This window comes from Balaenoptera ricei, chromosome 12 (assembly GCF_028023285.1).
Source record: "Balaenoptera ricei isolate mBalRic1 chromosome 12, mBalRic1.hap2, whole genome shotgun sequence".
Classification (NCBI taxonomy): domain Eukaryota; kingdom Metazoa; phylum Chordata; class Mammalia; order Artiodactyla; family Balaenopteridae; genus Balaenoptera; species Balaenoptera ricei.
In genome coordinates this window covers 8,733,717-8,757,408 of record NC_082650.1, presented here as the reverse complement: position 1 = coordinate 8,757,408, position 23,692 = coordinate 8,733,717, and the positions used below count along the sequence as shown (strand labels likewise).

Below are 23,692 nucleotides of genomic sequence, written 5' to 3'. Positions count from 1 at the left end.
GCTGCTCACCTCCCGCTGTGCGGCCGCTTCCTGGCAACCTGAGGACCGGGAGTGGTCCGCGGCCCAGGAGTTGGGGACCCCTGGTCTAGAGTCTCCAAGGAGTACAATATATTTTTGAACTCTTTGTCTACCAAGGTCTCTTTATGGTCATTAAATTATGTATGACGTTGGAGGCAAGTCAACTTTACTTTAGGGATTTACTGACACCTAGTGGTAAAAATAGATATCAAAATAATCCAAAATGTTAGAAGACCATACACACAAGTTCATTATCAAAAATAAAGATGTATAACAACAAAATGTATAATTTACAAAAATTATAAATGCACATTGTGATAAAAATGTATTAATGTTTCAAATTCTATTTTCAAAAAGAATTTTAAATTCTTTAAATGTTATATTTTTATACTGAAATTTCAAACTTCAATACCTTGATTGATTTTATTTATAAGCAAACCTATAACACCATTACTGTATCTTTTAACTCATATATTTCATTTATGCCATTTTCATGGTTTATGAAAAACAGAAAAACATCACCTAAGCTATCAATTTATTAAATTTTAATTTGTAAGTTGAAAGCACTAAAACAGAAAGGTTAATATGCTCTAATTCAAAGGGAGAATTATAGACATCAATCCAATACCATTAACAGTAGTTTTTCATGATAGTGACACCTGATCTGTAACATTTTTGTCTGGGTCTCTGTGAACAAACTTGGAGAAGCTTGGAGAAGGTTGCTTCTGGTTAGACCTAGGAGCTATGGCTAAAAAACAATAGGTGTTAATTGGGCTATGGGGAAATCAAACCCATATTTGGGCCTCTTCAGAATGCCTTTATGCTAAATAAACTCAGATAAATGGCTATGGCTCTTGAGCTATAGAATGCATAATAAAACTTTCTGTGATTTACCTACAAACAAAAGAGAAAAGCAGAATGTAACAAATTTTGCATAGTAAATAAAACTTATGAAAACTAAAATTATAGATAAAAAATTTAGCTGATGTGGTTAATATGTTTTAACAACATGACAAGAAAATGAAAGTTTTTTAGGTTAGAAGAAATGAGTACCATTAACATTCTGATGGTTATGGTACCATAACATTTTGATACGATATGCAAAATGCCACTTCTCCCACATGCATTATGAGATTTAAAGGAACTATCCTCTCCAAATACTTCTTCCTTCTGCAAAACCTCCACTCTCCTACATGTTTTCAAAATAAACCACAGTCTGATAAACCAGTTCTTTTTCGTAACTACAGAGGCAAACCCCTTATGTGTGGTGAAGAATTCAAGACCAGGCAGTCTGGCTCTGGTGTCTGCCTTCAGTCACCACCCTGTGATGCCCTGAGTGACTTCTCAGGCCACGCCAGTATTCCTCAGCTCAACAGAAGTCAGAATGGCTTAAACACCATGATACCTACACTAGAGAAAATTACTTCTACCTTTCAGATCTATTTCAGTGATATGGGAATTTTTGTCAGGGATGACAATCTCTATAAAGTTATTACATATTATCTGTTTTATTACTATTTAGCTTCTGTTAGCTTAGTGTTGGTTGAAAATAGAAAGGAACAGAACTCGTAAGAAGAGTATTAGAAAATGTGAGCATAGCCAATTTAAAGTTTCCATTCAATATTTTTTTTCGACAGATAATATATAACCAGCTTCACAGGACAGTGCCCTAACTTCTCAACTATTTTTTTTCTCTCGAGGATGGAACAGGATGGCAGTTAAGCTTAACCAACTTCAGTGTGGGGTCTACAGATGTAAGGATATTTAATAAATTGAATTAACTTATGGAATTGTAGAGCTCAGAACTGGATGGTTAGCAGAACATCTGCGAAGTGTTTAATGCACTGGCTTACTATAAAGGAAGGTTAGAATTGTAGAAGATAATCAACCTCAAATCCATCTTGAAAGCATTCTTAAAATTGTGGGTATTTAACAATCCATAATAAAAGTGATCCACAACAACCCAAATTAAAAAACATTTCCTGCTCTTACTACCAACATTAGTATTTTGTAAATTTTAGGAGGATCATAAAGACTGTTTAACAAGATGGAACCAACCCAGCAGTGAATAACAGGAGTGATTCCAGTTTTTAAAATGCTGTTAATGCAATAATTTACTTGAAGTTATTCTTTGTACCTCACAAAGGTTCAAGGTTGTTCAGAAGAAAGTATAGTAGATTAGAAGGAAGGAGATTTGGGCTCCAGGTTTCATCCTATTACTTACTAGGCTTGTCACTTAGGGCAAATCACTTAAAACCCCTGAGCTGTGGTTTCCTCATTTTACCCCTGCTTCATTCAGCTCCACTGCTAGGCTGTATCTGCAGCCTCCTCAAGGTGCTCCACACCCAGCAGGCACTCAGTTAATGTTTGCTGGCTGAACAAACCAAAGACTGATTGAAAATGAAAATAAAAATATTGTCACATACACCGCAGAAGTTGCTCTGAGGTTAAAATGATGTGGGGTTATAATATGTGGGGAATTAGCTTGAGAATCATGAAGAATGCTATAGAGACATACAGTGCAGTTCTTTTTACAAATGGAGAAGATGTTCTTATATATTTTTAATACCTAATTTAGAAAGAAACTAAGGTTGGGACTTCTCTGGCGGTCCAGTGGTCAAGACTTCGCCTTCCAATGCAAGGGGTGCAGGTTTGATCCCTGGTCAGGGAGCTAAGACGATACATGCTTTGTGGCCAAAAAACCAAAACACATAAAACAGAAGCAATATTGTAACAAATTCAATAAAGACCTTAAAAATGGTCCACATCAAAAAAAATCTTTAAAAAAAAAAAAAGAAGGGCTTCCCTGGTGGCGCAGTGGTTGAGAATCTGCCTGCCAATGGGGGACACGGGTTCGAGCCCTGGTCTGGGAAGATCCCACATGCTGCAGAGCAACTGGGCCCGTGAGCCACAACTACTGAGCCTGCGCGTCTGGAGCCTGTGCTCCGCAACAAGAGAGGCCGTGATAGTGAGAGGCCCACGCACTGTGATGAAGAGTGGCCCCCGCTCGCCGCAACTAGAGAAAGCCCTCACACAGAAACAAAGACCCAACACAGCCAAAAATAAATAAATAAATTAATTAATTAAAACAAAAAGAAACTAAGGTAAGTGTGTTAACAATTGCAAGCTATTTCAAATAGCTTATATACTTATAAATATTTATATATATTTATAAATATTATATATTTATAAATATTCTGAGAAAAACAGACTATATCTACCGAAAGCCTCAGAAGACTTCAGTGATTAAAGATTAACATAACTTTAGAAATAAAATACCTGTGATTTTCAATAGTGCAGGTAAATTCACCACAGAAGTTCAGATTAAAAAGTCAAATGGTAATTCCCTATAACACAGTCATACTAGGCAATATCTTACCATATTTTAAAAAGAGATTTATATGTACTAATGTTGAAAGGTCTAAGATATACTGTTAGGTGAAAAATGCAAATAATACAACCCATATATTTCCAGGTGTTCAAATCTATATCTATAAAACTATCTTGAAAAAGGCCTGGAAGGTACACACCTGATGGATGACAGTGGTCGTCTCTGAGGAGGGACTTTTAGCTTTATTGGCATTGCCTGAAATTTTTTAATAGCAGGAATGTGAAAAAATAGATGAGAGCATATTACTAATTCATAGAATCCCTTGAGCATTACTTGAATATTGAAGATTGAAGGGATAACTATCTGTTTAATTTTATACAAATATGGGTATACTTCTTGGTCTTTGCAAGGAGAGAGCACTATAGCTTTCAGTTACCCAACATTTAGGGATTCTTGGTTAGAGTAAGTTAAACAGTTTTTCTACAGAGAAGAAAAGCTCAATGGCTGACAGCACTGATATCTAGCATTAAATAGCATACTTACTAAAAAAAGAACTAAACCACAAAACTAAGGAAAAATATATTAGCTATATATAGTGGTAATGGGAAGAGTAAGTAAAAATATACTAGTTACACAGTGGCGATGGAAGGACTAAGGAAAAATACATTCATTAGTTATATATACTGGTAATGGGAAGCTTGTAATTAGACATAATTCTCATTAGAGTTATAATATAGCTTCTAAATAGTCTACTATTAAATAAAGTTTCATTTTAAAAATTAGTTTTATTATTTCAACGTATTTGATTTGCTCAGTCCATTAGACAAGAAGGCAGGTTGACTAAACACAACCTAATGCATAACCTGAGGGGACTCGCGCATCATTACCTGATTGCTCGCGATGCTGACTGGCTGCTGATGGGTTCCACGGCTCCGAAGCTCCCCTCTACTGCAACGGTTCTTCACTCCTGAAGGATTTCCTCATTTCTGTTTGCTCAACCTCTTCTTCCATAAGCTTCCTGTCTTGGGACGACACTCTCTCCATATACCTTGCATCATACGGTGTTCTTTGCGGGGAGTCTCTGTCCGGAAGTGGCCTCTGTGCCTGTGATGCACCGTGATCCTGGGATTCGTAGCCCACCAGTGGATCCCTCATTCCTCCAGGACCACTGAGCCCATCCTCAGGTTTCAGAGAAGAGTGCTTGTCCTCCTTACGCTCATACAGACTCAGTCGTTTCTCAACCACCTCACGAATCAACACTGAAAAATTATACGTGCAGAAATCACTGTGATTTTCCGTATTTTAGTAGTTATAATGCTGACTTACAGATGAGTACAAAATATTCACCAGCCCTCGTCCCTTCCCTGTAGCATGACCTTTTATATAAACTCAACATACTTACCTTCTGTGCCACTTAATGCACTAAATATGCATTATATTCAATGCCCGTTTTAACAGAATATAATTTATAAAGTAATGACAGAAGATATTAATTCTGATCAAATTATAAAGGAACCAAAATTAATACTGAGGGTAAAAATATGTACCTTTGTTAATATAATTGATATACTGAAAATTTAAGAACCAAAACTTTAAAATATCTTTTCTTCTATATATTCTTTCTACTGAAAAATTTCAGAGATGACTTTTCAATAAAAAATAAAAGAACTTACTGTCAACCACTGTTCTTCCAACCATGCTGCACTCCATGGTTTTGTCAACTTCATTCATTAGCCATGGAAGGAATCCTATCTCAATATCTGTAATTTAAAAAGTTAACTTCATTAAGTGATTTTTAGGAATCATTATAGATTGGAAGAATCTGTGCTTTCCCCTAATGTTACAGATACATCAATATTGTTTTCTTATTATAAAATGTCAAATAGACTCATACAGCATCACTTTTGCTGTTACCACATTCTCTATATATCTTCTGGTCTATTTCCTTTCAATTGCAGTAGAAATAGTATTTTTAGAACTATGAGGCCTTCCTTGGAGTCAAAGCTGTTAGAACTGACTTTATAGGTGCAACGTGAGATGAATCAAGGAGGCGGGGGGTGGAAGCAGGGGGTGTGGAACTGGGAGCAGAACTCCAATCCAAATGTAATGCAAAGCCAGGACTGAGCAATGCTGGCACCTCCACCTGAAGCCCAGCTGAAGCCTGGGGTCTGACGGAAGCTGATCAAGATTCAGAGGTAAGGGTCAGAGGGCATCTGAGAAGAAGGCCATGTAGAAATGGGTCGGAAACAAGGTGTTTCCATTAGTGATAAATTTGTTCAAACTGAAATGGAAATCTACTCTATGGTGTAAGCCTTTAAAAAATATGGTCCCTTACAATATACATTTTAATGTTTTAAAATGGCTTTTTTGGGGGACTTTTCTGGAGGTCCAGTGGTTAAGACTCCGCGCTTCCACTGCAGGGGGCACAGGTTTGACCCCTGGTCGGGGAACTGCGATCCCACATGCCGTGCGGCATGGCCAAAAAAAAAAATCAAAGGCTTTTTTTGGGGGCAGGCATCTAATTGTTATTTTTCAATGGGTGACAAAAGAGAGTGTGATAGAATATATATTCACTACTATAGTAGTCTTAATCTGAAGCATGAATCTCCTTTGCAAGCTTTTACATGATCTATAACTGACTTTTCCAGCAGCCCATGAATGCAGAAAAGGTTGCTGGCCTCTGTGACTAACAGCAAGAGGCCCAGCTGGACCCTGGGCAGCTGGCAGCATGGCAAGGGCACTGGACCTGGAGTCAGAGCCCCAGTCAGTCCAGGCCTAAGCACCCCCGAGTGTCCAAGAGCAATTCAAGTTCTCTGAGCTTCAGTTTCTACTTCTGAAAAATGGGACTTAATCTGCCGTACTCCCTCCCTCACAGCCCTTTCGGGCGCGCCAAATGGTATCACGTGTGAAAAACACGACAAAAATTGCAAAGTACAATAGAAATGTAAACTAATAATATTTGTCTGTAACCTGACCCTTATGTATTGAATTGAGTGCGTCATCGGTGAAAACTGACATTGCGAATATCTGCCCTCAGACAGTATTAGCCATTTGAAATAGGACCTGCGTACAAAGCAACATGGATGTAAGTGCTTTTGAACCCGAGGAAGGAGGGCGGCAGTGAGAAAGTGCCAATTTTTCCCCTCCGTTTGGCCATGCTAAGCTGAGGAGAGTGGCTGTGAGGGGATGCTGGGAGATGGCTAACAGGTACGGGTTCTATCAAGGCCGAGATCAGGTTGGTTTGGTTGTTGTTGAAGCCTCCAACACTTAATACAGTGCCTGGGATAGTATAAACACCTCATTACATAACCTCACTAGCTGTCCCCAAAGAGATTTTGATTGGAATAGGAAGTCTACTGAGAAAAACTTAGCGACAACTACTTACACATATAGATTACATATACAACTGACCCCTGGAGGACATGGCGGCTGGGGCTGCTGACCGCAGGCACAGCCAAACATCTGCGTATAACTTCACAGGCAGACCTCTGTATCTGCCGGTCTGCATCTGCGGCTTCAACCAACCACGGACCGTACTGCAGTACGTACTGGGTGAAAAAAGTCTGCGTTTAAGTTTTATTTACATTATGACATTTAGCTCCTAAATAATCCTCGTGTCACACAGGAGCAGACTGAAGGTCATAGAGCTAGTTAATGATAAACTGGGATTCAAGCTCAAGTTTTTGACATCAAGTCCATATTTCTTTCTACTATCCAATGTTGTTTCTCAATGAAAGTAAACATCCTAAAATCAAGATCTTTATAATGCACCTCTTACTAGTAAAAGTTCTTTCTTAAAACAACTATAATTGATTTTAAAATTTGTTTCAGAGATAGAAAGATTCCAATTCAAACTAAAAATGGGCACGCGATAAATCTGAACCATGAAGAGGATGCTTATTGTGACAGTTAATTTAACAAAGACCTCCACAGACCTCTTTCAACAGGATCATAAAAGTAGCCACCATCCCTGAGGCTGCTGAAAACAGAAGGGAGAAGGTCGGCCAGGTAACGCTGTGCAAACGCTTGGGCGGCGATTTTCTGTGCAGTCTCGTTATGCTTGTGAACCACTTGCCACTGCTGTTGCTTACGACGCTCCTGCCCAGAGAAAAACGCCACCACAGGTGGTTATTCAGCTATTACGTCTTCCCCAAATACTGACTCTAGTGAGCGGAAGAATTTGGACTTATATTTGTATCCAAAAATGAACAGCAAGGTGTCTATTACCAGTTCATGTTTTTCATCAAGATTTTAATGAATTTCAACAACTAGGTAGGTACTAAATTCAGAGGAGATGAAGCTTAAGGTAAAATTCATTTCCTGATCCATTTTCAAGTAAAATAACTTCAAGATATACGTGTTTGACTGTATGGCTGACACCAAAGAATAATAATAGTTATATGTATTTTTAATTAGTATTATAAAGTATTGCTGATATGAAAATTACAGTTGCTTAGACATTTTTGATTAAAAAACTTGGGCCAATAAATTATCTCATTTGTAATGATTCTTTGAGTTCATAAAGTTCAGAAAATTATAAAACCTCTTTTTGTTGTTGTTGCTTCTTGTAGCTCCTATGAAATCTGTGAAGCTAATGAACTATTCTCTACTCCTGTGTACAAGTGGGAACATTAATATATTTTCTAATTAAATCTATTTTCAAAGTTTAAGCAAATATAAATCTAGATGATTTGTAGACTTCATTTTTTATAATATATTTCCTAACAGTAAATAAACAAATTTAACTATTTTTTTATAAAGGCTTCACCAATTATTTCAACAAAGCTAATTCTGTCAGTGTTCATTTTATAATTGTGAACAAATAATCGTGCATTTGCACAATCTTTACCATCAGCCCCATGCTCTTTACACAATTAATTATTCACTTTGGAGGAGAACTGAAAGTCCGTTTGACTAGATTTTGAGTAGAATGTCCCGACAACTAAGCTATTCTGTGTGGTAAGCTAGACTCTTTGAGCCCTTTCAGGTGTTTGGGAACTCTTTTATCATTTATCCAGCCAGTGTTTACCACAGGGTGACAGTTATTGCCAGCCCCAGACAGACTCTTATCTGAAGATTACTGAGCCTCGTGCTTCCTAACTAGAGGTTTCTGGCATATTTTAAAAATTGGATTCTAAAACTTTTCTTATTAAAGGTTCTAAAAACCTATAATCTAGAGAAATATTCTATAAAGACCCAAGTATAAATATTCTATAAAGACCCAAGTAGTAGACTCTACAGATGTGGAGCAGGGCTCACCACAGAGAAGAAGATCCAGAATTCTAGGCAGATCCTCTGCTTCTTACCACCCACCTACCCAAAGATACTCCACTTTTTCCTGCCACCTTCTCTGCCACTGACTTGGGGCAAATCGACATTCTTTCTTTCTCTAGCACTCTTGATACTTAAGAGTGCCTTTCACTGGAACCTATGTAATTTAAATTGGTTACATTTAGGAACTTTGGGAACTCTATGTAGGTACATTTATGTAAACTGGAATTTAAAAACGTAATTCAGTCCAGGAAAGATCTGTGATCTACAGGAGAGACCTGAGCAACAATTACTACAGGTCTTTTCTATATGTTTGCAAAGATCTTTAGCTCTGTTCATACTACATGTGATTTTGAACGTAGTCTATTAAATAATCAAAACCTAAGAGAGAAACTAAAATTCTATACTTTTTCCTCTCGGTGTCGTCTCTCTCGCTCTTCAAGTCGCTGAACTTCCGCGAGCTCGACATTGCGTAACTCCTCATGTGCGCGCTGACTGGCCCGCAGGTTTGCCAACTCTTCTTCTTCCATTACTTCCAGAAGAGACTGCTCGATGGTCTTTCCCACCAAAACTTCTAACATTGGCTTAACTTCAAGATCAAAGTCAAAGAGCTTAAACACACAAAACAAAGCAAGTTTAAAATAGTAATCATGAACCAAAGGCTCAGTGAAAAAATATCCAGAAGAGTAGCAAGAACAGTATACTATTTATTGTCTTCTGTGTGCCAGACACCGTGCTGGTGTTTTATTTATGGTTTCTAATCCTCAAAATAGCCTGAAGGGCACACAGGCTGTTTACAAGCAAAAACTGATTGAGTCAAAGTTATAAAAAGACCTATGCAATCATCAGAATGAACCTCGATACTCAACAATTTTCAGATCAAACTCTGAAACCCAAGGGAAATATCCGTCTTTCTTATTCTCTGCCTTTTCTGCTCAATTTTTACTGGTTGTTTTGATAACGGTTTGAAGAATAATGGATATTATGGTGATTCATCTCTAGGATTTCGAGGCAAATATACCCTTCTATGTAGATTATGAAAACTTACTTTATTTCCCAATTTCAATGACAGTACTTTCAAGTTCCTTCGAATCTTAAATCTCACTGAAGTCATTATGTACATAAGGATTGCCTTCTCTTCTTCAATTTCATAAACTGGCCTATCTATGTATTCCACACTGATATGAAAATGTAATTATTTTAGGATTATTTTCCTACCATAGATTATCCTCATAACATTTATATAATCTACAAGGAACTAACAGTGGAACTTTTTATACCAGAGATATTATTTTTCTTTATTTGGTACAAATCTACCTTATATTCATACATTAAGCAAGTATGCAAACACACAAAAATTAAATATGTAAATATTCTAAAAACATTTATACAAATCTTTATTTCTGAACAGCAAAGAGGGAAAATGAGATCATGGTATTTAAAAACATGCAGACCTACTAGAGAATGGACTGGAGGACACGGGGATGGGGAAGGGTAAGCTGTGACAAAGTGAGAGAGTGGCATGGACATATATACACTACCAAACGTAAAATAGATAGCTAGTGGGAAGCAGCCGCATAGCACAGGGAGATCAGCTCTGTGCTTTGTGACCACCTAGAGGGGTGGGATAGGGAGGGTGGGAGGGAGGGAGATGCAAGAGGGAAGAGATATGGGGACATATGTATAACTGATTCACTTTGTTATAAAGCAGAAACTGACACACCATTGTAAAGCAATTATACTCTAATAAAGACGTTAAAAAAATAAATAAATAAAAACATTTCTGGGTAGCTCAGGATAAAACTATTATAGATAAATTTGGAAAGAAATGCAGTAAATAGAATCTTCTTGACTGTGAAGTGGTTTGTATTCATGTTAAGCTTTTAACTAAACCTAACTTTAACTATTTATAAAGAAGATAGAGGGAAGTCCAATAATGTACTATACCTCTCCTTCTAGAATTTGGGTGGCCATATCTTTGCCAGTTTTGGCAGGAATAAAGAGCGGTGTTGGTGGTTTGTCCAAAAATGCATCTGTTTGGCATTCCATATCAACTTCTATTATGCGGTCAGCAATTTCTTCAAGGTATAATTCTAAGAGAACACCATATACATTGAGTTAGAAATTCTGGTCAATTTCAAGTATTTGAAACTACAGTCCCTTCAAAATAGAATTGAATGGATCAGAAAACAAGTCTTGGAATAAAAGTACTCAAATGTGGGGTTCAATTCACATAGTGTACTAAGCGTTTTTATGATATTTGGAAGACTATAGAGTCACTCAGGCTAGAACATTAATTAAATGTTGAGAAAGCACTGAGCTTTGTATTTGAAAACAGAACTAAAGAAGAGCATGAAACCATAGATGTATATATGACACAAAGTATAACACAGGATGCAAAGTTAACAATCCATTTATTTAACGAGTCCTAAGATAGCCAACTTATAAAGATTTGAAAATTCCTGGATATTAAAAAAAACTATGCACCATGTCACTGTGTTACTTGATGTTCCCTCTAGCCTACATATTATAAACAGACATATGAAACCAAATTTCACCTTAGGAATAATTTATATGAGGCAAGGGCAGTATGGTATCATGCAAAGAACATGAGAACCGGAGTCAGATGTTGAACACAGAAACTAGCCAAATTACATCCTCTTCGGGCCTGTTTCTTTATGTGTAAAAGGGATCATAATTATCAGTCACATGGAGTCTTCTTTCTAATAAAGGAGATACATAGGAAAAGGACCTGGTATAGTCTCTGAGATATAAGAAATACTCAGCAAAAAGTAGCTGCTATTCCATCACTTAATATTCTGATGGTATAAATAAACACTAAAATTTAGCTCTCTCAGAATTACAACTATGTTGGCTAATCACAGACATATACTCATTCTAGACTTGGCCTCAACGTAGGGAAAAAACACGGAATGGTCCTCTTCCTTTCATCCTTATTATCCGGAAATACCTCAGATGAATCCACTCACCATCTTGGCAGGGTGCAAGGTGAATCCCGAGTAGTTACACTGGTCCAAGGAGAACACCAAGTATTGTTTGACTATCAAGATTCTGTCAACAACACAGCTAGACCCTATAGGTCTAGGTAAGCCTCCACAGCTGACAACAGTCAAACAAGCAGGAAAAGCCTGGCACTAGCCTAGGAGAGCCCGCATGGCCCTGGGGAGTATGCAAAGCGAATGGAGAACAAAAGGAGAGACAAGAAGAGGCCATGGTGAGAGAGGTGGGGAACTCAGATCTAAATGGGTTTACGCCCCTCAAAAGACAAACACCAAAATAAAACTAGATTGCTGTCCTCTCCTGTTGGTCCAACACTGATTCATGTTGGGCTATAAAAAGTAAGAAATAATGCCAGTTTGAGAATAGAATATGTGAAAAGGGCTAAGAGAGAACTTAACTTGGTCATTAAATTCTTTTTTCAAAAACCCCATCTCATACTTTCAGCCATACCCAATATAATAATAATATATAGTCTATGAGTTTGTTTAATGAAGGAACTTCTCCCACCATGTGACTGGGGAAGTACTGGACAGCATAACAGATACATAAATAATATAAAGGCCACATAAAATGAACTGACTTAGAAAACCAAGCACACCCAGGAGCCACCATGCCAATGGCGGGCCCACATACCTGTCTGCACATCTACATGCTTTCTGCCTTCCACGGGTTCGGGCGTTCGTGGTCTGAGCTGTTCTTGGGCTCGTTTTTTGGCAAGAGCTCTCCTCTTAGCCTGCTGCTGTCTCTGAATCTCTGCAAGATCGGGCTGCCCAGGCTGAGTGACAGAAAAGGCTTCTAAAATTTAGAAAATATTTTTCAAAACATATAGGACTGCTGTTCCAAAAGTGATTCCTGGATGGTATAAAAGCATCTGTCATAGAATGCCTCCTGATTATCAGTGACTTGATGATTAAAAATTTATTTGAACTTTGTCTGGTAATTACAAAGGTATCTGACAAAACATATAAAGTAACTTCAATTTATGACTGTTAATTAAAATGCGTGCAGAATCCCATCTAACAAATTGTTTTTCCTCATTCAAGGATTTTTACCATGAACTCCTCTGGTGCCTAGTAAACTGATATAACCATTCAGTCACAGTAAATTTTAATGTATAGTTAAGAAATTGAAAAGCACTCGAATTTTTTAAAAATCTGATTTCATGGACAGAATTTCCTTAAAAAATTTATTAGCTCACAAAGAAAATAGCCTCAGTCCAAACGAAGCCTGTCCAAGTGCACAAAATAATAGCTGACTCAGGGATTAAAAGTATAATTATTCACAGTAGTTCTGCAATATGTGGCAGTCCTTGATTTTGTATCCATATCTAATTTTGTAGTCCTTCTCTATAGCTAACTTGTCTTATCTCAAGGTAAATATGAAAAGAAAAGGAGAAATATGAAAGTACTTTACATGAAAATTTTTAATATTTAAAATTAGACTTCTAAAAACATTTTAATTGAAATGAAATTGTAGTTTTTTTAAAAAGAAAAAAGAAAATTACCTATAATCCCATCTTCCTAATACAATGGCTATTGCTATTTAAATGCATACAGTTTTTTTTAAGTTGTGATGATACCATACATTTTATACTGTTTTCCTAACTTAACACTACCTATTGTAAATTTTCCCCATATTCACATTATATAGTGGAAAGAAGAGCATTGGCCCTGAAGCTCAAATTCCAACTCCTTAATTTATTAATTACTAGGATTAGTAAAGCTTGGACTATTAACCCACATTTTCAGATATTCAGTCTTCTCATCTGTACAATGGGAATAATGTCTGTTAAGTTTTAGATTATAAGGAACAAATCAGGTGATAAGGTAACAAGTCTAACAAGTCTAACAATACCTGTCATAGACTAGCTCTTCCCCTACATAGTTATCACTTCCTTTTATTATAAAATAACCACCAAAAAGAAAGAAATATCTTTACCAAATATCTTTACCAAAAAGAAAGAAATATCACCTACAGTTTTGTTTTTCTAATACAATTACTAATATCATTTTGGGATTATTCAATGGAGGACTTTTCGTTTGTATAATGTGTATATTCTACATTATTATAAATATCATGCTTGATTTATTTCTATTTTTTTAATGTAATAGAATTATAAATGTCAGCCTTGAAAGATTTAGGGTAACAGAAATACAACAAGTTCATTTTAGAAATGCATTGCCTAACTTAACTGTTTCAAATCTAGTTATAATCTCTTTTTAAAAAAGTTTTACTTTGAAAAATTCACAGAAATTTGCAAAAACTATATATAGCATCCTGTGTATGCTTCACCCAGCTTCTTTCAATGGTGACATTTTATACAATTATAACAAAATATCAAAATCAGGAAATTAACATGTAAGATATTAACAGATCTTACTGGGTTTTCACAATTTTTACATGCATTGATTTGTGTCTGTGTATACTGTTCTATGTGATTTTATATATAGATTTGTGTAACCACTACCACAATAAAGATAGAGACCTAACTCATTGCCCCAAAGGAGCCTCCTTTATATTTCTCCAAGTTCCACCTTCAATTCTGTTCTCCATCTCTAGATTTTGTCTTTTTAATAATGTTATATACAAGGAATCATTCAGAATGTAACCTTTTGAGATTGCCTTTTTTTCACTAAGCGTAATGTCCTTGAGGTCCACCCAGGTTGTTACATGTATCAATAGTTCATTCCTTTTTTTTTAAATTTATGTATTTAATTTATTTATTTTTGGCTGGGTTGGGTCTTCGCTGTTGCACACTGGCTTCCTCTAGTTGCTGCGAGCGGGGGCTACTCTTCGTTGCGGTGCGCAGGCTCCTCATTGCAGTGGCTTCTCTTGTTGCGGAGCACGGGCTCTAGGCGCATGGGCTTCGGTAGTTGCAGCACATGGGCTCAGTAGTTGTGGCTCACAGGCTCTAGAGTGCAGGCTCAGTAGTTGTGGTGCACGGGCTTAGTTGCTCCGCGGCATGTGGGATCTTCCCAGACCACGGCTTGAACCTGTGTCCCCTGCATTGGCAGGCAGATTCTTAACCACTGCACCACCAGGGAAGCCCTCATGGCTTTTTGTTAGTAGTACTTGATTGCATGGACGTACCAGGTTTGTTTAACCATTTACCTACTGAAAGACACTTGGGTTTTTTCAGTTTTTTGGCTATTATGAATAAAGCTGCTATCAATGTTCATTTGTGAACAAGTTAATATGTGAACATATGTTCCTATTTCTCTGGGATAAATGTCTAAGAGTTCAATTGTGGACTTGAACGGTAGGTGCTTGTTAGTTTTTATAAGCAGCCACTTAACAATTTTCTAGGGTCAATGTACCATTTTACATTTCAAACTGCAGTCTACCAGAGTTCCAGTTGCTCTACGTCCTCACAAGCACTTCTTCTTACTATTATTTTAAAATTTTAGCTTTTCTAACAGGTGTGTAGTTACATCATTGTGGTTTTAATTTGTATTTCCCTAATTTGTATTTCCCTAATCTTGGTTTCAAGACTTGTTTTGTTTTTTGCTTTTGGAAGTTTGATTTTGATGTGTCTTGGTGAAAATTTGTAGGTTTATGCCTTTTGTCAAACTTGTGGAATTTTCAGGCACTATTTCTTTGAGTATTTTTTCAAATCCCATACTTTTTCTCCTTTCCTGGGACTGAATTTAGATATTTTATAACATGAATTTAGATATTTTGTTATTGCTCCTCAGATCTCTGAGGCTTTTTTGGGGGCAGGGGTCTATTTTCTACCTGTTCTTCAAACCAGGTAATTCCACTGATTTGTTTCTGTATTCACTGATTGTTTCCTATGTCATCTCCAATAAGTCCATCTGAGAGGTTTTTATTTTGGTTATTGTATTTTTCAGTTCTGTATTTTCCATTTGGTTCATTTTAATATTGTCTATTTCTTTGCAAAGATTTTCTATTTTTTTCCATTTGTTTCAAGAAAGTTCATAATTGTTCCTTTTTTATTGAAGTAATTTTATGATGACTGCTTTAAAAGTCTTGTCAGGTTACTCCTACATCTGAGTCATCTTGGTGTTGTCATCTCTTGATTGATTTTTCTCATTCAAGTTGTGACTGTCCTGGTTCTTGGTACAATTGAGTGATTTTTAAATTGTATTCTGGACATTTTGGGTATTATGTTGTGAGACTATGGGTCTTAATCGTTTTAGCAGGAAATCACCCCTTTTGTTTTAGTGCACAGGTGTGAGTGGAGAGGGAAGTTTACCACCACGAAGTGAAAGCAGGGTGCCAACCTGTATCACCTCACTGGTGCCAGGCGGGGGTGATAACTCAACTCCTTGCCATGCTCCGCTGACACGAGTGTTGGAGTGTAGGCGAGTTGAGTTCTGGCTAGCACTGCCTCTTACTACCTTGTCCCTCCTTGTTGCTGTCAGGGAGGGTTGAAAATTCAGCTCCCTCCTGGCTCGGCTGATGCCACCCCAGAAAAAGTAGGAGATCCATTTATACCATCTCTTACCACCTCACTGCCCCTGGGTGAGGGTGGCACTTCAGCTTCCTGCTCTGCCCTTGTTGACACCAACTCCATGGATGAATCAGAGGACTGGTTCGTATTGTTGCTGTCACGTGGAGATCAAGGTCCAGCTCTCCACCTTAGCCTCACCAATGGCCATGCGGAGAGGCAGGGCGGTTTACCCATTGGTGTGTGGCTGGAGGAGGGGTACTATGGTAAGAAGGTTCCTGTTCCACGAGGCCACCCTCTATCTTTGGACAGAGGGAGCGGGCTTTTCTTAGGGTGTGCCAGGTTCCAGGGTGTTCATGGTTGCAGGTTGCAGGCTTCTCTGGCACTCTGGGATATGTGAGAGGCAAAAAGAAAACCCATGGACTCATTGCCATGTTGTTCAAGTCCAGAGGTCCCTAGCCAGTCCACTTTCTTCTTTCCACCTTTCAGAATCTTCCTATGTTTGTTTGTGGTGCTACATCCAGGGTTTTTTAGTTGTAAGAGGAAGAATTGGAAGGAATTGGTGAATTCCTACTTGTCTGGAACTGGAAGTCTGAGTATACTTTTAAAGTGAGGTGTTGATGAACTGACTAAAGAACTAAAAAAAAATGTACCAAATCATCATAATATTAATTTTTTAAAAAAGGACTAAAAAAGCAGTGATTCCCCATTCTACTCTTGTTCGAGGTCTGGCAGTATTCATTGCTACTGCCACAAGAAAATGCTGAAACATGTCTATATCACATATTTGAGCTATTGTTTCTAAATGCTGGCCCCTGAACTGGCTGTACCAGAATTGCCCAGGGAAGTTTATTAATACTACATACCCCTGTGTCCAACTTTTGGAGGTTCTAATGCAGTAGATGCATGGTATGCTGAAGCATATATATTTTTGAGTTTTCTAGGTGATTTTGATATATGCTGATTCAGAATGTCTAACATCCCATACATCCCATGTGGTGGTAGGCATTTATATGTCAAATAGTGTTTACAAGTTAACTATATTTCATTTCTGTGCCAAGAAATCATTCTTCTTTTTAAATTAAATTGAATTTTTTTAATACAGCAGGTTCTTATTAGTTATCTATTTTATACATATTAGTGCATATATGTCAATCCCCAAGAAATCATTCTTAATATCACACTACATCTTACTCATCTCTGTATCCTACGTACCCAGCACAGGACTTAAAACTCAATAAATATTTGTTGAGTGAACTAAAGAAAAGAAGCATAATTCAGACTTTTTGATTAAATAATGATAACAGTATTGGAGCATGAGATAATTTAAACAAACCTAAATATATTAGACCAGTGTTACTGAAAGTGTGGTCCTCAGACTCGTGTTGTCTGTGAGCTACTTGAACTGGTCTATAACAATTTAATTACAGAAATTGAGAGTAAACATTTGGAAACTTTTAGAATAGTTCTCCACAGTTCTATTAACCTAGTAAAAAATTGGGGCTTGTATTTTTTAAAATACTTTTAATTGTGGTAAAATACACATAACATAAAATTTACCATCTTAACCATTTTTAAGTGCACAGTTCAGTGACATTAACTACATTCACATTGTGCAACCATCACCACCACCCATCTCCAGAACTCTTTTCATCTTGTAAAACTGAAACTCCGTACCCATTAAATAACGACTCCCTATTCCCCCATCCCTGGCAACCACTATCTGGCTTGTATTTTGCATGTCTTTTTTTTTTTTTCATTTCATTTTTCTAGCAATTCATCTTTATTTTATTTCATAAATGTGTTAGTCTATAACAGATTAGAAATTAAAAGAAACAAAAATTGGTCCTTCACCACAGGTAGTTTGGAACGCTCTGTGTTAGACTATTCAAATTATACTTACCAGTGGTACTGTCTGCAGAGCATAAGTGTTGCCTCGGATCACCCTTCTGTCATACATTATGTTTCCGTAACGCATAGGTTCTTCAGCTCTGTAAAAAAGCAAATTCTAAATAATCACTGTTATAGAGTATTGGTATCTATGAAGTCAATTCATTTTTTAAAATTGAAGTATACTTGATTTACAGTGTTGTGTTAGTTTCAGGTGTACAGCAAAGTGATTCAATTATACATATATATATATATATATATTTTCAGATTCTTTTCCATTATAAGGTATTACAAGATATTGAATGTAGTTCCCTGTGCTATATAGTAGGTCCTTGTTGTTTATCTATTTTATATATAGTAATGTGTATTTGTTAACCCCAAATTCCCAATTTATTTCTCTCCCCCCTTTCCCCTTTGGTAATCATAAGTTTGTTTTCTATGTCTGTGAGTCTATTTCTGTTTTGTTAATAAGTTCAATTGTATCACTTCTTTAGATTCCACATATAAGTGATGTCATATTTGTCTTCCTCTGTCTGAAGTCAACTCATTTTTAATAGGATTTAGAAATGAAAATATTTTAAGATGAAAATATTTTAATTGATTTTTTTTTTTAGCACAGTCCATAAAATAAGGAGACAAATGGCTGCCATTTATGGAATGTTTATTATAAAGCCAGGCACTTCACAGGTATTATTTATTGCTCACAATAAGCTTCAAGCTGGGAATGATGGTTGCCATTTGACTGAAGGGGAAGTAGACCCAGAAAGGAATCTGACCGAGGTTACCTAGCTAGTGAGAGGTGGAGCTAGATTTAGGATGTAAATCTGTTAGACTACTTAACAAACCTGAAAAGAGCCCAGGTGAAATGGGGCTTGCTCTAAAGGACTGAATAAATTTTGATTCCAGAATTGAAAAGTTACATTAATAGAATCAGGCTTAAAAAATAAGTTAAATTTCTTATTGTTCTTTAACCTCAAAGATATTTTAAAATATTGTTTTAAATATTAATAAAATTTAAATTTCAGAGGTCAGAATGATCAATAGTGAAAAATACACAGCTGATATTTTCATTTGAAGTTCTTTAAACGATATGCCATTTGTGGCTATGAAACCAAATAGCGACCTATACCAATAACAGTACTCTCTCAGAAATGATTCTGTTAGGGGTAGTAAATTGCTTGTTTATCACATATTGAAACCACTACTGGATAGCCTGACATCATATTACTTAAAACCCAGACATGCTTCACTGCTCATCTTACTTGACCTCTGGACAGTGTTCGGCTCAGCCGGCCACTTCCCCGCTGAAGTACTCTCCATCCCAGGCCTCCCTGATACCACCATATTATTCTGAATGCTCTTCTGCTTTTTCTGACTCCTTTCTCAGCCAGGTGTTTGTTAGTTCCCCCCACTGGAGAATTTCCTCATGATTCAGGCTTCTCTTGTCCTGAGTTGACCTCATCCACTCTCAAGGCTTCACTTAATGTCCATATACCTAAAACTTCCAATTTTATCTTTAGCTCAGAACTCTCTTCTGAGCTCTAGACTGTACAGCCAGTTGACATGCCTGATGACATCTCACTCAAATGTCTCAAAAGCAACCTCAAAATTGAACTAATTATCATTTTCCCACTCCAACTTGTTACTTCTGTAGTGTTCTCTATTTCATTAAATGGTACTAACCACCCAATTGGTTTAGAAGCCTGGGAGCCATCCATGACTCTTCCCTCTTCCCCATTTTCTACAACCAGCAAATCCTATTGATTCTACCCCCCAAATCTTTCTGGCATCCACCCACTGCTCACTGCCACCACTATCGTTTACTGGGACTGTTGCAGAAGTCTCTTAGTCTCTTAACTGTGTGGAACAACATTTCTTTCCAACATTTCTATCCACTGTAGCCAGTGATCTTTCAGAATGGAAAAATCCAAACATAATGCTTACTTGATTAAAGCCTCCTAGTGCTAATTAAAAGTGATAGTGAGGATAAATTTTGTTTTTTTTATGATATCAAAGACAGAAAGAAAAAAAATCCATAACACCTACTGCTGGAGAGGATGTGGGAAAAAGGATACGTTTAAACATTTCTGGAGGAAAGATACTTTGTTCCATTTGTCTGTATTAAAAAAACACATGACTTAACAATCTCATCCTGGGAATCTGCCTCATAGATATAAAAAAGCCAGTACATAAGGCTGTTTACTGAAACTTCCTTCTTTGTGGTAAAAACTTGAAGTGAACTGAATATCTATCAATAGTGGAAAATTTTAATAACATATGGTATCAGGGATATCATGCTGCTATTAAGAATAATTGGAGGAATTTCCACAAAGAATTAAGTGAGCGAAGGAAGATGTTGAGAATTGTGTATGTTACCTTTGCTATGAAGTAAAGCCCTTGTAGATGTGTATCTGTATGTATATATTTATACATGTGTACATAAACATGTGAGCCTGGAGAAAAGTACAAAAGTATTCAAAGTCATTAACATGGTTTGGGGGCAGGAGAGGGAGAGTAGGTTTGCAGGGGAAGGGGCTGGGGAATAAGGCTGTACTAAGAAAACCCACAGGCATGAGTGATAGGATAATTATTAAAAGATTAAAGAAATTAGGGAAAAAAGGAATTAGAGCTTATAAAATGGGGGGGAGCCAACTGCAGATTAATACGTGTAGTATGATTCTACTTTGGAAATAAACCTTCTATACATATGTGCATATGCTCCTGTATGTGTGAACAAGCAAGGAGGCGTGAAAGAATAATAAAAGACTTTTTAAAAAATTTATTTATTTTATTTATTTATTTTGGCTGCATTGGGTCTTCTTTGCTGTGCACGGGCTTTCTCTAGTTGTGGCGAGCAGGGGCTACTCTTCGTTGTGGTGCACAGGCTTCTCATTGCAGTGGCTTCTCTTGCTGTGGAGCACGGGCTCTAGGCGCGCAGGCTTCAGTAGTTGTGGTGTGTGGGCTCAGTAGTTGTGGCTCACGGGCTCTAGAGCTCAGGCTCAGTAGTTGTGGCGCACAGGCTTAGTTGCTCTGCGGCATGTGGGATCTTCCCGGGCCAGGGCTCGAACCCGTGTCCCCTGCATTGGCAGGCGGATTCTTAACCACTGCGCCACCAGAGAAGCCCAAGATTGTTAAATTTGGTTACAACAAGGAAGTGGGAGTAGAGGTCAGTGGGAGATAATTAACTCTGCCTTTATTCCCCTTTATTTTGTATTTTTCATTTGCTTCAACAAGCATATATTACTTTTATAAATGGAAAATCACCAATAAGGATAATTTTAAACTGAAAAATCAAAGACATAATATAAAAGAACTCCTGTCAAAGGCTTGAATCAACAGATTGAATATACCAATCAACTAACTCTATAGAAAAAAGAAATTGTTCCTACTGAACCACCATTGATTCTTATTTCATCTGTTGGTGTGATTTAATAGGAAGGATTTGTAAGCAACCACTTAAAGGCACCAGGAAGTATTTCTCAAAGGAGTCCCTTTTAAAATTGAATCCTTTTATAATATAAATAATTTAAATTTAAATTTTCTTGTTTTGGTTTTCTTAAAGTGGTAGACATTTCTTATAAAAGAAGTCTTTACTGTCAGAATAAGATAATCATGAATTTAGACTCTGTTTGAAATAAGCATCAAGAGCTACACTGCTCCTGTTGTCATTAATTCAACAATTTGTGTTGAGTGCTATGTGTCAGGCACAGTCTTAAGTGAACAAAAGTCACAAAGGTTCCTGTTTGCATGGAGCATGCATTCTTGGAAAGTTCTGCTGATTCCAAAATTTGAGGCTTACGGCAAGAACTTTAAGAGAACCATAACATTTAATGCCCTTTCCAAATATGGATATTTGAATATTTGCAAATACTGATGAATGTAAAAGTACAATTTGGGGTCCAGCATGTTAGGATAACCTGATTCCTGCCCGAAGACTGCTGTGAAACAGCTTTAGTTGGCTCCCATTTTGGACACGCTATTGTGACCCCTTTTTACCTCAGTTTCTTCATTTTCATAATGGAGTTATAGAACCAAATTCACAGCACTGGGGACTACGTAAGAAAATGTCTGTAAGTGCCCCTAGAAGGTGCTTGCATGGCACATAGTCGGCCAACAATAAACATCACTTGACTAAAACTTAGTGAAATAAGTCGGTTCCGTCCACATGTTATTAATCATGCCAGCATCATCATCAGTAAGAGTTAACTAATGCCTTCGTGCTTCAGTCCTCCACACCACGGGAGAGTTCTTTAGAGGAGGAAATTTTATATTTCGCAGAGTGTAGAGAAAGGAAAGCAGCATAGGCAGGTTTTGCCAGGGCGAAGGGGCCAGGATCCCGCGGCCCCGGGACGGGGTTGGGGGGGCGGGTGGAGACCACAGAGGGGTTGGTTGGCTCACTCACGGCTGCATCTGGTCGTCCCGGTAACGGCGGCGCTGACAAGGCAGGGCCCGGGGCTGGCTGGTGTAGGTGTAGGTGGCCATGGCCGGGGAGGCGCGGTCCGTCAACGTACAGGCCACGCCCAGGGTCGGACCGCTTCGCTTTCGGTGAAGCTTGGCTTCGAAGCAGGTGGGCACGAAAGTGTCGTAGGAGCCGGAGAGGTGCACGTAGTGCCAAGGGCAGGGATTCCGCGACGCAATGAGAGGCGGCAAGAAGGGAAGAGGGCGGGACGGGAAGTTGCCAGGGCAGGAGGTGGAAGCTACGCTCGGCTTACTCGGTGCAGCACTGAGCCCGCCGGCGCCACCCGCACCGGTTGCCCAGCAACCCAGCGTTCCGGCTGGAAGCGGGACCTCAGAGAAGTTCCTGCTGGCCGGTTTCGGGGGAAGGCCGGTGCGCCGGGGAACTTCCGGCTCTTGACTCCGCCCACCCAAGCCTTCCTTATAGATGCGCCTGCGCGTGAAAGAGGCGGACATGGCGGCCCCCGCGGAGGCCTGAGGAAGACGGCGGCGGTCCCCGGCCCCACTTTTGAGTGTGGCTTTGCGGGGCCTGTGTTGGCGCCGTTCTCCCAGGCCTCGTTCCTTGGGATCCGCCCTCGGCTGCTTCTCCCGGCACTGACGCCGCGCCTCTACTCCGGGCTGTCCACCTACGATCGCACACGCGTGGCACCCGGGCTCCTGGCTCTGTTACGTGCCAGGGCCGGGCCAGGGCTTCCCTGGTGCCTCCCAGCTCCGCCACCTCTGCCGCCCCAGGGGCCGCCTGCCGCCGTCCTCCGCAGCTGGTCTGCATTTTCCGCCTTCTCCGCTTAGCGCTCTGTTGCTAGTCCTTCAGGGACCCTCGGGCGCACGGAGCGTGAAGGCCTGCCCCACGGGCGTCTCATTTTGGGAAAGGGTGGGCGCCTTGGGTCTTTTAGGCCCCCTTTGCCCTGAAGAATGAAGCATCATGGGGTGGGTCTGCCCTTAGAAACGCAAATGGATTGGTTTTAGTATTGGCAATGTAAAAATATTGGTTTGTGTAAGTGAAGTTTAGGCATCCCTGAGTGATCGGTTATTTGCATTTGTGTTTGCGTTCTTCAATTCAGTTAAGTGCTGTGTGGATTTAAATCCAGGTTCTGCAATGTACTAGCCCTGTAACGAATGGCAAGTTAATGTTTCTGTGCTTCATCTTGCTAATTTGCAAAATAGGGGTAATAGAATTTATCTCTTAAGAGTTTGTCATGAGGATAAAAAGGGTTAAGTGTAAAATACGTAGAACTGTATCTGGTAAATGATAAGGTCGAGATCCCTCCTGTGCTTTGAAGCTTATGGTCTAAAGC

At 38.5% G+C, this 23,692-nt stretch overlaps 1 protein-coding gene across 1 annotated transcript; it reads right to left on the bottom strand.

Annotated features, from left to right (window-relative positions):
- Window positions 1-4,114: 4,114 nt before the first annotated feature.
- On the bottom strand, window positions 4,115-23,166 carry RSPH3 (radial spoke head 3). Its single transcript, XM_059942071.1, has 9 exons — window positions 23,100-23,166; window positions 22,345-23,023; window positions 17,956-18,043; window positions 12,275-12,416; window positions 10,568-10,713; window positions 9,028-9,231; window positions 7,285-7,447; window positions 5,023-5,109; window positions 4,115-4,608 (listed from the first exon to the last, which is right to left on the bottom strand). Exons 1-9 carry the CDS (start codon window positions 23,164-23,166, stop codon window positions 4,295-4,297), a joined length of 1,890 nt encoding a protein of 629 aa, XP_059798054.1. The 3' UTR covers window positions 4,115-4,294.
- Window positions 23,167-23,692: the final 526 nt, after the last annotated feature.

Excerpts from the sequence above, each read along its gene's own strand:
- RSPH3 (XM_059942071.1), bottom strand. The coding sequence starts at position 23,166 with ATGCAGACCAGCTGCGGAGGACGGCGGCAGGCGGCCCCTGGGGCGGCA. Across the intron at positions 10,714-12,274 it reads GCATGTAGATGTGCAGACAG|AATTATACCTTGAAGAAATT; the intron begins GTATGTGGGCCC and ends GTGTTCTCTTAG. Across the intron at positions 5,110-7,284 it reads TTATGATCCTGTTGAAAGAG|ATATTGAGATAGGATTCCTT; the intron begins GTCTGTGGAGGT and ends TTTAAATTACAG.